General features: G+C 46.3%; 1 protein-coding gene across 6 annotated transcripts in view; it reads left to right on the forward strand.

Moving 5' to 3' along the window:
* LOC137372300 (partitioning defective 3 homolog B-like) overlaps window positions 1–16,289 on the forward strand; it is a 1,025,472-nt gene that overhangs the window by 408,737 nt on the left and 600,446 nt on the right. For all 6 annotated transcript variants that reach the window (XR_010975414.1, XM_068036099.1, XM_068036101.1 and 3 more), the window contains one exon: window positions 1,154–1,293. Coding sequence is in view for 5 of the 6 variants with exons in the window: in XM_068036099.1 (XP_067892200.1) it covers window positions 1,154–1,293 (140 nt within the window). In the remaining variant the exon portion in view is untranslated. The remainder of the gene's footprint in view (window positions 1–1,153; window positions 1,294–16,289) is intronic.

Genomic DNA, 16,289 nt, shown 5'->3' on the forward strand with positions numbered 1-16,289 from the left:
TTCTGGTGACCGCTGTTTGTGCTGCAATGGAAGCTGTAACTTGGTGGAAAGGCTTTGGGGAGTCAGGAGGTGGGTCACTCATCACTGAATATTCAGGCTCTGGCCTGCTCTTTTAGCCACAATATTTATGTGGCTGGTCAATGGTGACCCCCCCAGGATGGTGATGGTAATGCTATTGAATGTCAAGGAGGTGGTTCGATTCTCTCTTGTTGGAGACGGTCATTGCCTGGCACTTGTGTGGCCTGAATGCTACTTATCACTTATTAGCCTAAACCTGAATGTTGTCTAGGTCTTGAAGCATGCGGGCCACAGACTGCTTCATTATCTGAGGAGTTGTGAATGGAACTGCACACTGTGCAATCATCAGAGAACATCCCTTCTTCTGACCTTACAAAGTCGGGTAGGTCATTGCTTAGCTGCTAAAATGTTTGGGCTTACGATATTGCCCTGAGGAACTTCTGCAGCTATGTCCTGGGGCTTAGATGATTGGCCTCCAACAATCACAACCATCTTCCTTTGTGCTAAATATTCCAGCCCTTGGTGAGATTTCACCTCATTCCCATTGACTTCAGTTTTACTAGAGCTCGTTGATGTCACACAGTCAAATGCTACCTTGATGTCAAGGGCAGTCATTCTCACCTCACCTCTGGAATTCAACTCTTTTGTTGAAGAGGAGGAAGATATCTTGGAGGGATGGAGAAGATAACAGAGATAGGGAGGGGTGAGGCTGTGGAGGAATTTGAAAACAATGATGAGGTTTTTAAATTTCAGGCATTGCCACTGGGAGCAAAGCTGGACAGTGAGCACAGGGATGATGGGTGAATGGAACTTGGTGCAAGTTAGGATATGGGCAGCAGAATTTTGGATGAGCTCTAGTTTATGGAATGTGTTAATGCCTGTTACATGGCATGTTATGCATTATTTCTGGCTGCATGTTTTAAAGATAAAATCTATAGCGTGCTTTTTTTTTTACAATATACTCATATGGTTGCAAAATTGATCTATTTAGAAGCTTTTGTGTATCTGTATTTTACTAGATAATAGTAGCCAGTAGACTTTGAATTGATTGTAAGTTTGTAGTAAAGTGTTAATGCTTGTCCAGTTCATTATTAGTTAATCCAGCAACTTTTCTTTGATTTCTTCCTATGTCCAGGTTCAGAGGGTCTTGGTTTCACAGTAGTCACCAAAGAGTCATCTGTGCATGGACCTGGTCCCATCCTGGTCAAAAACATTCTACAAAGGGGGGCAGCAGTAAAAGATGGTAGACTACAAACTGGAGACAGAATCCTGGAGGTAAAGAATACTTCTGTTTCTACATGATGAAAACAAGATCTGGACGACAGAATCTGTGTTTTGCTAACCAGCTACACAGATTTATTGATCTGTCTTTCTTAATGCAGACATTATGATGGGCCAGAATTGTTTGACATGGCATACCTGTCATTTTATGCTGCACTTTAGCAATATTAAACACTCTCTCCTATTTTTTATGCTAGATCTTCACAAACAGATGCTGCTATTTTCTAGTATTTTGCAAACGATGCAAGTTCTATTACATATTTTAACCCTTCGCTCCGTGCTCTTTCGCTCCCACTTGAGAGCATATATATGCTCTCAACTCTTGGGCTGCTGAGCATAACGTACGTGGCTACTTTCCTTCCTCTCTGGGGAATCATGTGCTCAAACCTCTGCTCATGGCGAACGAGGGCTCCCCCCATCCCCCAACCCCTTTCTCCACTCCGACTCCCTCGCTCCAGCTTAATTTCCGAGTTAAAATACAGGAGAGAAAAAAAATCACAGCTTTAAAAAAAACTTGTGGTTTTTTACCATTTTCTTGGAGCACTTTTATTTATTAGTTATAAAAGTATTGGAGATGGGGAGAAAAAGCTGTATATTTGATAGTCAAGCGTCATCCAATCAGTTACTGAAGAGTCTATTCACTTTCTAATTGGCTTGGAAGGCAGTGCGCTGTCAGGATTGGCATGTCAAAGGACCAATAATGGTAATGTGTGGGTGGGCATTTCGGAAACAGGAGATTATGGGATGAAACCATCCGGAAAATGTCTAACCAGTGTTAGCAATCCCAAAACCAGTTGTCTACCTGAAATGTTAACTCTGCTTTTCTCTCCACAGATGCTGCCTGACCTGCTGAGTATTTCCAGCATTTTCTCTTTTTATTCCAAGACCAACTGAATTTGTTTCATCATGATTGTGGTTAATGCCTATGTGCTACTGTGCTAACAGGCCACCCTAGTTGAATCTCTTTCTGTCCCCCTTGTTTCTGGATTTATATAGTTTGACTTCCATCTCTGACTGAACTGGTATTTTGGTGGGATTAAGCATAGTTAAGATGATTTTAGAACGTTCAGGAGCGACATTTCATCAACAACTGTAAAGAAAGAAAGAACTTGCATTTGGAAAACTCCTTTCACAACCTCAACATGTGCCAAAGGGCTTCACAGCCAATGAAATACTGTTGAAGTACAATGTTGGTTAATACAGACCTGGTGCCTGGCTAAAGTTGACATCAGATTGTTAAACTCATAAGCTGCATTCTGATCCCAGTAATAAGTAAATCCAACTTGGGGAGGAAGTTGCAGATCTGAGGTACAATTTCTCTTGGGGATTCTCCTAATGCCCTGCCAGAACTTTGGCAGAGAAATCAGATGAAGCCCTGGAGGAAAGATGTTTATGCTGTTGCTGCAGCATTTCAGCAAATCTTCCACTGAAGTAGTGGTGGAAGAACCCTGGGGGAAATTTTACCCCTTGATCTCCACTTTTGTATGAGCATAAAAAATTAATGGGTAGGGAAAATACCAACTGGTCTATCAAACTGCCCCACGTCATGATGGCTGGACCATCATGCCCAGTGACTTCTACCTCACCACCACCTCTCGCAGCCATTTAATCTCCTGGGAGAGGCAAAAAAAGAGAACACCCAGGCTCAGTTAGAGAAAAACTACTGCAGAGAATTCTGCTCTGAACCATAATTTGGAGCCAGACAAATAAATAGATGGGTTAACTATGGATTTCACCTTCTCATGCTATTGCCACATTCACCCCTTCTCGCTTTCACCCCTCTTTCTCTCTTTCACCCTTCCTTCATTATCCCCATTTTTTCTCTTTCTCCCACCTATTCTCTCATTCTCAACCCCTACCCTACCCAACCAGTCTGTTGCATTTAGCAGCAAAGCCTGGGCGATCTATGCCCCATTTCTGGAGAATTGGCCCCCCTCGTGTGAGAAAGGATGTCTTTTTCTTTGTTGTATTCATACAAGGCTTTGCCAAATACTGCAGCTGAATTTGCAATTCCCATTTTCAGCTTAACAACTAACAGTTCATCCAGCAGCTGAATCTTTAGTGGCCCTTTCTTTCTGCTTGTGATAACTTCATGTTTCCTCCTCTGATGAGCATAATGATCATGTGTAATGAATCTTATTTCCTGTTGCACATGAGTGCAGAGCATGAAACTGACCCTAATTCAGTGCTAACTAACTATCTCCTTCAGTGAGGTTATAAGGCTGATTGGTGTGGGAAGTGGAAATGTACCAAATGTTCATTACTAATTCTGGGTGGATCACAACAAGGATAATATTCAGTCATATGCTCCTCTGCCAAGACTACATACTACTCCCAATCATCCTGATGAGCAAAGGTAGTCCAGAACTCCTGTTCTCCAGTTTCAGCCAAATCCTTAAAACCCTCTCCCCTGCCCTCTCAACTTCCAAATGCAAATGTCAAGAGCTCATGTGCTTTGTCATCTGTTTAGCCATCTCTGCAACTTCTCCCCATACTACTTCCTGCCTTAGCCAATTTCAACTGTATCTCTGGTGCCTTCCAAGCTTGCCTTGTCCGTGAGAACCATCTCTTGCTCCCTTCACCCAATTCCCTCTAAACTGCTGACTGCCCAACTTCCCTTCTTGGTTCCCATGCTATTGTAAATCATTCCGTCTCCTCACATACTGCTTTCTTTACCCCCATCATTAACCCCTTCCTTAGAAAACCCACCATACATTTCTTTGTCCTTGCAAGCATCTCTAACTTCCCATTCCTCTCCAAAAAGCTCCTTAAATTTGTCGTCTTCAAAATCAATGGACAAGTTTCCACAACTCCATGTTTGAATCTCTGCAATCAGGTTTCTGTCCTTACCACAGCAATAAAACAGCCCTAGTCAACATCACAAATGACACCATATGTGACTGTGACAAACTATCCCTCCTCATCATTTCTGACCTCTTTGCAGCCTTTGACACAATCGATCACACCATTCTCTTCCAATCTCTTTCCTCTGTTATTGACCTCAGTGGGAGTGCACTCACTTAGTGCCACTCTGATAGATTGTAGCTAGAGCATTTCCACAAATGGCTTATCTTCCTACCTCCATATTGTTCCTCCGGGGTCTGCTAATGATCTGACTTTAGGGCTCTTATATGTATGCTGATGACAAGCAGCTCTGCCTCTCGATGCCTGCACTGCCTTAGTGTTGTCAGATTGCTTGTCCAATATCCAGTTTTGGATGAGCCGGAGGTCCTTCCAGTGAAACATTGGTAGACTGAAGCTATTGTTTTTGATCCTTACCCTTGCTATCCATTCCATCCTCCTAATTGGCCACTATTTCAGGTTCAACCAGATTGTGTATAAGTCCGGGGTGTCCTATTTGACCCTGAGCTGAATTTCAGACCCTTAACGTTCCATTCCTCTGACTCTGACCTCTTGTGCATTCCGCCCCTTCCCTTCATCCTACCATTGGTCATGCCTTGAATTATCTAGAAGCTCACTCATGAATCCCTCTGTAAACCCCTTAGTCTCTCCACCGCCCTCTCCTTTTTTTATTTTTATTTATTTTTAAAAAAATTTTTATTTAGAGATACAGCACTGAAACAGGCCCTTCGGCCCACTGAGTCTGTGCTGACCAACAACCACCCATTTATACTAATCCTACAGTAATCCCATATTCCCTATCACCTACCTATACAAGGGGCAATTTACAACGGCCAATTTACTTATCACCTGCAAGTCTTTTTTGGATGTGGGAGGAAACCGGAGCACCCGGCGAAAACCCACGCAGACACAGAGAGAACTTGCAAACTCCGCACAGGCAGTACCCAGAATCGAACCCGGGTCCCTGGAGCTGTGAGGCTGCAGTGCTAACCACTGCGCCACTAAAACTTAACTCTTTGACAAAGCTTTTGGTCACTCCTACATAATATGTTCTTTGTCTTGATGTTTTTTTTTGTCTGATTGTGCCTGATTGAAGAGTCTTGAGATATTTTTCTATCTTAAAGATGCTGTATCAATTGTTATTGAAATGCTATTCTTATTGAACATTATTGAAATGTTATTGAAATGCTAAAAAAGAAAGGCTTGTATTTCTGTAGCATCCTTCACAATCTCAGAACCTTCCACGGTGCTTCACAGCCAATGAAATACTTTTGAGGTGTAGTCACTGCTGTAATGTAGGATAACATGGCAGTCAATTTGCATACAGCAAGTTCCCACAAACAGCAATGAGACAATGGCCAGTCAATCTGATTTTTTTTTTAACATCATATTGGCAGTCTTCAGGAGAGTAATTTTAGAAATAGTAAGTTGATAATGATGTAGCGATGATGGGCCTCCTTGTCTCGAGAGACAATGGGTAAGCGCCTGGAGGTGGTCAGTGGTTTGTGAAGCAGCGCCTGGAGTGGCTATAAAGGCCAATTCTAGAGTGACAGACTCTTCCACAGGTGCTGCAGATGAAATTGGTTGTCGGGGCTGTTACACAGTTGGTTCTCTCCTTGCGCTTCTGTCTTTTTTCCTGCCAACTGCTAAGTCTCTTCGACTCGCCATGCTTTAGCCCTGCCTTTATGGTTGCCCGCCAGCTCTGGCGATCACTGGAAACTGACTCCCATGCCTTGTGATCAGTGTCACAGGACTTCATGTCGCGTTTGCAGACGTCTTTAAAGCAGAGACATGGACGGCCGGTGGGTCTGGTACCAGTGACGAGCTTGCTGTACAATGTGTCCTTGGGGATCCTGCCATCTTCCATGCGGCTCACATGGCCAAGCCATCTCAGGTGCCACTGGCTTAGTAGGGTGTATATGCTGGGGATGTTGGCTGCCTTGAGGACTTCTGTGTTGGAGATACGGTCCTGCCACCTGATGCCAAGGATTCTCCGGATGCAGCGAAAATGGAATGAATTGAGACGTCGCTCTTGGCTGACATACGTTGTCCAGGCCTCGCTGCCATAGAGCAAGGTACTGAGGACACAGGCTTGATACACTTGGACTTTAGTGTTCTGTGTCAGTGCGCCATTTTCCCACACGCTCTTGGCCAGTCTGGACATAGCAGAGGAAGCCTTTCCCATGCACTTGTTTAATTCTGCATCGAGAGACAGGTTACTGGTGATAGTTGAGCCTAGGTAGGTGAACTCTTGAACCACTTCCAGAGTGTGGTCGCCGATATTGAAGGATGGAGCATTTCTGATGTCCGGTCCCATGATGTTCGTTTTCTTGAGGCTGATGGTTAGGCCAAATTCATTGCAGGCAGTCGCAAACCTGTTGATGAGACTTTGCAGGCACTCTTCAGTGTGAGATGTTAATGCAGCATCATCAGCAAAGAGGAGTTCCCTGATGAGGACTTTCCGTACTTTGGTCTTCGCTTTTAGACAGGCAAGGTTGAACAACCTGCCACCTGATCTTGTGTGGAGGAAAATTCCTTCTTCTGAAGACTTGAATGCATGTGAGAGCAGCAGGGAGAAGAAGATCCCAAACAGTGTAGGTGCCAGAACACAGCCCTGTTTCACGCCACTCAGGATTGGAAAGGGTTCTGATGAGGCGCCGCTATGCTGAATTGTGCCTTTCATATTGTCATGGAATGAGGTGATGATACTTAGTAGCTTTGGTGGGCATCCAATCTTTTCTAGTAGTCTGAAGAGACCACATTTGCTGACGAGGTCAAAGGCTTTGGTGAGATCAATGAAAGCAACGTAGAGGGGCATCTGTTGTTCACGGCATTTCTCCTGTAGCTGGCGAATGGAGAACAGCATGTTAATGGTGGATCTCTCTGCTTGAAAGTCACACTGTGCCTCAGGATAGACACGCTCAGCCAGCTTCTGAAGCCTGTTTAAGGCGACATGAGCGAAGACTTTCCCCACTATGAGCAGGGAGATTCACGGTAGTTGTTGCACTCACTGCGGTCACCCTTGTTCTTATAGAGGGTGATGATATTGGCATTGCGCATGTCCTGTGGTACTGCACCCTCGTCCCAGCATAGGCAAAGCAGTTCGTGCAGTGCTGAAAGTACAGCAGGCTTGGCACTCTTGATGATTTCAGGGGTAATGCCGTCCTTCCCAGGGGCTTTTCCGCTGGCTAGAGAATCAATGGCATCACTGAGTTCCGATTTTGTTGGCTGTACGTCCAGCTCATCCATGACTGGTAGAGACTGGGCTGCATTGAGGGCGGTCTCAGTGACAACATTCTCCCTGGAGTACAGTTCCAGGTAGTGTTCCACCCAGCCGTCCATTTGCTTGCGTTGGTCAGTGATTGTGTCCCCTGATTTAGATTTGAGGGGGGCAATCTTCTTGATGGTTGGCCCAAAAGCTCTCTTAATGCCATCATACATTTCTCTGATATTTCCTGTGTCAGATGCCAGCTGAATATGACCGCATAGGTGTTGCCAGTAGTCATTTGTGCAGCAAGTAGGTGATAAAGAAGGACCGTTGTCTGATTCCAACTTCTAACAACAGCTTCCATAGTCATACATCTCAAAGTGTCCCACAGGAGCGTTCTCAGACAAAATTAGACACAAACTACCTAAGGAGACATTTGGATTGGTGACCAAAAGCATGGGGAAAGAGGCAGATTTTTAGGTGTGTCTTAAAGAAGAAGAGAGCAGTAGAGAGGCAGAGAGGTTTAGCATGGGAACTCTAGAGCTTCAGCCCAGGCAATTAAAGGCATGGCTGCCAATGACTGAGCAAAGGAACTCGGAGATGCTCCTTTTGGGGAAAAATAATAATCTCTTTAGACAGCATTAAAGCTCATGGTATACCTGACTGGAGAGGTCTTAATATGGCAGTGCAGGGTGTGCTTTCCTGTGCAGCAAACCTGTGTTAGACGTGGCATGGAATTGCTTGCTGCTGCCAGAGTTAAATCGAGTGATTTAAGAATTTGATTCCCTTGTCTTCACCTTGACAAGCCCAAAGTTTGTTTGGAAATGTCTGTACTTGTGCAGAAGGGTTTTAAATGTTATATATTGCAGCAAAAGGGCGATGTTCCCTCTAGAGTTCAGTCTCTCTTGGGAAGTTCGTCTATTGGGTATGCTGCTGATTCCTGTTTCCAACCTTAGAAACCAGGGACTATCTGAAGATGAATATTTCCGCATTCTAAATAATGCTACTCAATTTTTCCACCTTGGAATGATGAAAACCTGAGTGCAATCTGCTGGGATTGTACCTTATGATTGTTTGGCTTCCAGTCCATTGCTCAACCAACTGAGCTACACAGCTGAGGCTAGTGTGTAATTTGTGGCTCAGTTGGTAGCACTCACCTCTGAGTCAGAAGGTTGTGGGTTCAAGTCCCAATCCAGGGCTTGAGCACAAAAACTAAGTGCGGTACTTAGCGAGTGCTGCACTGTCAGAGGTGCCACCTTTCAGGTAAGATGTTAAAATGAGGCCCTATCTGCCCTCTCGGACATTAGAGATCCCATGGCACTATTTCAAACAAGAGTAGGGGAGTGATCCCTGGTGTCCTGGGCAATATTTATCCCTCAATCAGCATTACAAAAAACAAATTATCTGATCATTATCACAATGAAGTTTATGGGACTTTGCTGTGCACAAATTGGCTGCCACATTTCCTACATTACAGCAGTTATTACATTTCAAAAGTACTGTACTTTTACCATGCGGTTGTGAAAGGCACTATATAAGTAAAAGTCTTTATTTTTACAAGTTGACTCTCAGCACCAGCGAGGAAGAGTATCACAATGTTGGGGAATGGATATCTGTACTTATAAATGTATAAGTATTTCCTCAAGATAATAGGATCCAAAGACACATTGGCTTTCATGGGAATTGAGGGTACAATGCTAACTAACATTACCAATAATCACACATGCATAGTGACTATTATTAATAATATTCACACATATATAATTTGAGTTGCTGAAAACAGAGACATTTTGTCGAAGCTTTTTGTCTTGCACTCCATCCAGGCAATTTGAAAGAATACCAATGTAAGGGAAAGCAACAAACTGATACTGTATGAAGCTTGGCAGTTAACTGTCAGTCACCATAAACTGGTGCATTCTCCATGGCAATGCCTCTACCAATCAGCGTCCACTTACCAACCAATCAGCACTCTCTTCTCATATAGTATAAATTTGTTGCTTTTCCCTAACATTGGTATTCTTTCGAATTGTCCTGATGAGTGCAAGACGAAAAGCTTTGACAAAATGTCTCTGTTTTTAGCAGTACTCAAGTTCTGTACCACCAAACGACTATACATATATAATTATTAATCACACTTCTACAATGATGATTATTAATAATCAGATAAATTCTTGGGGCTGAAATTAATAGGCTCCCCCGGAGACAGACAAGGAGGCATAGGGCGGGGGAACCGCCATAGAATTGCAACAAGGGGGAGGGCAGCGTGCCCGTCGCAATGCGATTAATTCAGGGGTGGGACAGGCCAAAGGTGGCCTTCCCAACCAGAGGCCAATTGAAGCACTTAAATCGCCTATTATCAGCCACTTAAAGGCCTCTTCCTGCTGCCACTGAAATTAAACCAGTGGCAGTGGGAGCCTCCCTCATGCGGGGAGGACACCCAGTAACATGAGGTGACCTCCCTGTGGGCTTGTCAGTGGCGGGGGGACCTTCTCCGTGGACAATCTGTGGCCCACAGAGGGAGCCGCCACCAAACAATCCACTTCCATTAATGCCACCCCCCTATATAATTTCCCACCCACCCCCTCCCATTGCCAGGGCCTGCCAGACTGGCCCCCTGGTTATTCTGCCTCACTTACCTGAAGTCCCGGTCTCCAGTGCTGGGCCTGCTGCTCGGCCTCCTGTCGTAGCAGCAGTGGCCACTGCTCCCATTGGCAGTGCCAATCCTTCTGAGCTGCTGGCCCTCTGATTGGTTGGCAGCTCTTGGAGGCGGGATCCTCATCCTTAAAGGGACAGGGATCCCAGTGCTGGGCACTTAATTGCCCAAGCACCGTTGAATCATGCTGGGGGTGGGGATGCTCCGAAAGGTTGGTGCCGGGAGCCCTAATAACGTGACTAAATCCTGGCCTTACAGTGCAAGGTGCCAGAGGATTCATTGCGTCACTGTTCTCGAGCTGGAGGGGTTGGGCTGGCCAAGCCTTGTCAAAGTCTGAAGTAGCTACTCCAACACCTCTTTTTATACCTTTTTTGTACTTATGTAATGTGAGATTTTACATGTTTCAAATACTTCCTCATCCAATTTCAGTTTTAACAAGAATATATCCCTTAGCCCATGGGATCCTGGGCTTTACAAATCGAGACATAGAGTACAACAGCTTGGAGGTTATGCTCAAGGACGTGAAGGCTTCAGAGAGCTTACAGAAGAGATTTACTAGAATGGTTCCAGGAATGAGGGATTACGGTTACGTGGATAGACTAGAGAAGTTGGGGGTTTCTCCTTAAAGCAGGGAAGTCTAAGAGAAGATTTGATAAAGGTATTTAAAATCATGAAGGGTTTAGATGGAGAAATTATTTCCATTTTTTTCATGTTTGTGCTTGTGGCTGTTCAGTTTTCAGTCCATTAACACCCTATCTGTACTAATGCTTTGTCTTTCAGTGCACCATTAACATATTGTTTGCCTTTGCTGCATGACCTTCTGGTCAGCTATTCTGTGACATTTTCCTATCAATACCTTCTCTTTTGTTATCTCTTGCCCCACCCCTGCTTTACTTGCTTAAAATCTTTTACATTTTTTATATCTGCCAGTTCTGAAGAAGGGTCACTGACCTGAAACGTTAACTCTGCTTCTGTCTCCACAGATGCTGCCAGACCTGCTGAGTTTTTCCAGAACTTTCTGTTTTTATTCCAGCATCCGCAGTATTTTGCTTTTAAATTATTTCCAGTGGCTGATTGGCTGATATTTAAGGTGATTGGCAAAAGAACCAGAGATGACATGAGGAAAAACCATTTTTATGCAGTGAGTAGTTAGGATTTGAAATGCACTGCTTGATTGGATGGTGGGAAAAGATAACAGATTCAGTCATAGCTTTCAAAAGGGAATTGGATAAATACTTGAAGGAGAAATGTGTGCGGGGATATGGAGAAAGAGCAGGGGGTGTTGCGCTAACTGAATTGCTCTTGGAAAGAGCTGGCCCAGACTTGACGGACCAAATGGCTTGCTTCTATATAGTACTTTTCTATTATTCTGTAATTCTAAGCCTTCACCTTGACTGAACTGTCAATTAAGTCATTTAACTAGAGACAGTTACAGAAGCCCACTACTTCAGTTATCACTTTGCTACAGCTGATGGTTTGAGGTGAAGTCCCTGGTAAACAAAACTGATTTTTCCAGGCTTCTAACAGAAACTCACTAAACAGGCAAAAACTAGAACTTGAAGAAATTAATACAAAATAAATCAGTTTTAACCCATGTCTTACAACAGCAGCAGCTTGCATTTATATACACCTTTAACGGAAGACAAATTCGCAAGGCACTTTATATGGGATAAGGAGCGAAGCTAAAAAAGAATCTAGAAGCAGGCACCAAACCATGTTAGGAGAGGTGACTGGAAGCTTGGTTGAAGGGATGGTTTTTACGAAGTTTTTAAAAGTTGGGGAGAGAGGTAGTGAGGAGGGAGGATTTAGAGAGGGTGTTCCATAGAAAGTAGGGCCGAGCTAGCTGATGGCCACTCCATTAATGGTAGATTGAGAAGGGGAGGTGCTCAAAAGGCTGGAGACTCAGGATCAAAGGTGTGGGGGGGGAGGGGGGGGGGCGGAGTGGTGGGCGGGATACAAGGCATGCGGAGGTCGCAGAGGTAGGTTGGGATGAACCTGTAGAGGGATTTGAAGCGGAGGATGAGTATTTTAAGTTGAATCCTTTGTAGGGCTGGGAACTGGTGAAGCTGGTCTGGGGGTTAGCAGGACTTAGTGTGGCACAGGGTACAGTGACCGATTTTTGAACAAGCATTACCTAGAAGGATAGAACTGAAAAGCAGCAAAGTTATGTTAAACTACTAGAGAATCTTGGTTAGGCTACACTAGGAGTACTGTGCATAGTTCAGATCTCTATAATCTGTTCTAGAAAGGATGTAGAGGCATTGGGGAAAGTGCAAAAAGGTTCACAAGGATGATACCAGAACTGAGAAGTTATAACTATTGGGATAGACTGAACAGATTGGGGCTCTGTTCTGTTTATAAAGGAAAAAGCTGAGGGGCGCCTTGATTGCAGAGATATGCACCAACATGTTGCACCACGGACATTTGACAAAATTATTGACACGGCCATGGGGGCAATTAATCTCTGTATAAAGTGTATAGCCAACCTAATGCCATCAAAACACAATCCGATTTCAAATACATTTCTTCCTATTTAGTGAGATACCTGGCATAGTTTTTGCTTGCGCAAGTAGTAAATGTCTGCCCGCATACTTAATGATGTGATGTGGAGAATCCGGATAGATGTTCATCTGTCAGGAGTGATCTTTATTTATTTATTTTTATTTAGAGATACAGCACTGAAACAGGCCCTTCGGCCCACCGAGTCTGTGCCGACCATCAACCACCCATTTATACTAATCCTACACTAATTCCATATTCCTACCACATCCCCACCTGTCCCTATATTTCCCTACCACCTACCTATACTAGGGGCAATTGCTAATGGCCAATTAACCTATCAACCTGCAAGTCTTTGGCATGAGGGAGGAAACCGGAGCACCCGGAGGAAACCCATGCAGACACAGGGAGAACTTGCAAACTCCACACAGGCAGTACCCAGAATTGAACCCAGGTCGCTGGAGCTATGAGGCTGCGGGGCTAACTAACTGCGCCACTGTGCCGCCCTTTGATTTTGATCTCTTGCTCTCCCCTCTTGCTTTCTCGTCTTCCCTGCTCTGTGTCAGATCCTCTCACCCTCTCTACCTCGCTCCCACCCCTCCTTCTTCCACCCCTCTCTCCTCCCTCTCTCATTCTCTCGCCCCCTCTCCTCTCTCTCCCACCTCTCCTCCCCCCCGTCTTCTCTCTCCCACCCCTCTCTCATCTCCCCACCCCCTGCTCTCTCTCACACCCTCTCTCTCTCTCCCCACCCCTCTCTGCTCTACATCTCTCTCTCCCCCTCCCCTCTCTCTCTCTCCCACCCCTCTCCTCTCTCCCCACCCCTTCTCTCTCTCTCCCCACCCTTCTTCTCTCTCTCCACCCCTCTCTCTCTCATCCACCCCTCTCTCTCTCCCCACCCTCTCTCTCTCCCCACCCCTCTCTCTCTCTCCCCCTCCCCTCTCTCTCTCTTCCCCCCCCTCTCTCTCTTCCCCCCTCTCTCTCCCCCCCCTCCTCTCTTCCCCCCCCTCTCTCTTCCCCCCCCCCTCTCTCCCCTCCCTCTCTCCCCCCCCCTCCTCTCTCCCCCCCCTCTCTCTCTCACCCCCCTCTCTCTCTCACCCCCCTCTCTCTCTCACCCCCCCTCTCTCTCCCCACCCCTCTCTCTCTCCCCACCCCTCTCTCTCTCCCCCCTCTCTCTCTCCCCCCTCTCTCTCTCCCCCCCCTCTCTCTCCCCCCCCTCTCTCTCCCCCCCCTCTCTCTCCCCCCTCTCTCTCTCCCCCCCTCTCTCTCTCCCCCCCTCTCTCTCTCCCCCCCTCTCTCTCTTCCCCCCCCTCTCTCCCCCCCCTCTCTCTCTTCCCCCCCCTCTCTCTCTTCCCCCCCTCTCTCTCTCTTCCCCCCCTCTCTCTCTCTTCCCCCCCTCTCTCTCTCTTCCCCCCCCTCTCTCCTCTCTCTTTCCCCCCCCTCTCTCTCTTTCCCCCCCCCTCTCACTCTCCGCCCCCCTCTCTCTCCGCCCCCTCTCGCTCCGCTGTCTCCTCCCTCTGTGTCCATCCCTCTCTCCACCGTGTCCATCCCTCTCCCCCTTTCTCTCCCCCCCCCTCTTTCCCCCCCCCCTCTTTCCCCCCCTCTTTCCCCCCCTCTTGTCCCCCCTTCCTCTGTCTCCCCCTCCACCTTCCTCTCTCTGTGTCAATTGAGTTTCCACTGGCCTGTGCTGGTGATTATGCTCTGCATCAGCCACCTCCCATCCCTCATTATCTTACTTCTTCGCATACCCTCCTATTCCTTTCACCCTCAGTGTTGATCTAGATTTCCTTAAATGCATCTACTATTCACCTCAACTACTCCTTGTGATATCACATTCCACATTCCTACTATGCTTTGGGTAAAGAAGTTTCTCCTGCATTTCTTACCGGATTTATTAGTTTATATTTATTATATTAATGGCCCTTAGTTTTGAGCTCTACATCTATCATATTAAATCCTTTCATTGTCTTAAAGCTCACTATGAAACAGGGATCGGCAACGCTTCTGTACATGGGCACCAGTGTCCCCTCTCCCCTCCCCGACCGATACTGAGAGTGGGAACAGCAGTTTCTGAATTTCGGACAGGTTTGGGTTTTTCAGCAGGCTTTAAAAAAAAAAATCAGAACCTTCCGGAAAACCACAAGTCTGTCCAAAGTTCAGAAACTGCTGTTCCCGCTCCCAGCACCTGTCAACTGTGAAACTGGGTTGCGCTTTTGATTTTCTTACAGCCCCTCTGGAAACAAGAAGCCAATGGGAAATTTTTCGTTCCTGAAATTGCCAGTCAAGGACTTCAAAATCTTTTACCATGGACACTGGTGCCCACGTACAGACACGTTGCCGATCCCTGCTTCATAGTGAGCTTTGAGACAATGAAAGGATTTAATAGGGTAGATGTAGAGCTCATAACTAAGGGATATTAATATAATAAATATAAACTAATAAATCCAGTAAGAAATGGAGGAGAAACTTTACCTCAAGCATAGTAGGAATGTGGAACGTGATATCACAAGGAGTAGTTGAGGTGAATAGTAGATGCATTTAAGGAAATCTAGATAAACACCTGAGGGCGAAAGGAATAGGAGGGTATGCGAAGAGGTAAGATCATGAGGGATGAGAGGTGGCTGATGCTGAGCATAATCACCAGCACAGACCAGTGGAAGCTCAATCATTAAGCATGTTCGAGACAGAAGCCCACAGATATCTGGATACTAATGACATCACGGGATTGTGGGGATAGCGCGGGAAAGTGATGTTGAGGTAAATGATCAGCCATGATCTAATTGAATAATGGAGCAGGCTCGACAGACTTGAATGGCCTACTCATGCTCCCATATTTTTACCAGTTGGGCCGAATGGCCTGTTTAGGTGCTGTAGACTCGGTGTATTGGTGTTGATGGAGATGGACAAGTACAACATTAGAGAAGTTATGTCTGGGTATGACATGAGGGTTAAACTGGTGGTGAGAGTGAGTTATGGACAGAGGTAGGTGAGGGTTTTGCACAGCATGCGACACTGTCAGTATCTATATTAACTCGCTATGGTTCCTTTCATGATGTGTAAGGATTTGGGGTAAAAACATCCTTGAAGTACAGTTTCTCTCCATCTCTCCCTTTCCTTGTATCCTTTGTGAAGTACATTGGGTGGAATTTAATTCCCTCCTCGGAGTGGGCTGGAGGGTGGGGGCTGTAGAATTGGGAAGGAAGGCGGAAAGGGGCAGCGGCGGAGTGCCTGTCACCTTCCTGACCATCCCTGATAAAGCCCGGGAGGGAGAAGGTCAAGGACGGCCTTGCTGCCTGGAGGCCTATTGAGGCCTTTGCGGCCAATCCAGTCACTTAAAAGGGCCTCATCCCGTTACCGCTGGCATTTAACCAGTGGCAGGGGAGCCCTCTTCACGTGGGACGCAGCCCAGTAAAACCTGGCTGCCTCCCTGTGGGCTTGTGGGAGGGTACCCTCCTGTGGCCAGCAGCAAAGGCTGCCCCTGTGCAACACCCACCCTCCCATCCCTCCCTGGGGCCTGCCTGACTGGCCCCGGTGAGCCTGCCCTACTTACCTCTGATCGGCCAGCAGCTCTTTGGGGTGGGCTCCCTGTCCTTAAAGAGGTGCAGACCCTGCCTGTGTGCCATTAAATGCAGCCAGGGGTCCACCAAACGGCCGAGTCGAGGTTCCCCTCACCTTTCTGGCCTGGCATTGGGGCCTCAGTCGGCTGCAGAGAATCTAGCACATTATCTCTGACAGCTGGAATGTCTCGAGATCCCTACCATGAAACAATAT

The sequence above is a fragment of the Heterodontus francisci genome, chromosome 7 (genome assembly GCF_036365525.1).
Source record: "Heterodontus francisci isolate sHetFra1 chromosome 7, sHetFra1.hap1, whole genome shotgun sequence".
NCBI lineage: Eukaryota > Metazoa > Chordata > Chondrichthyes > Heterodontiformes > Heterodontidae > Heterodontus > Heterodontus francisci.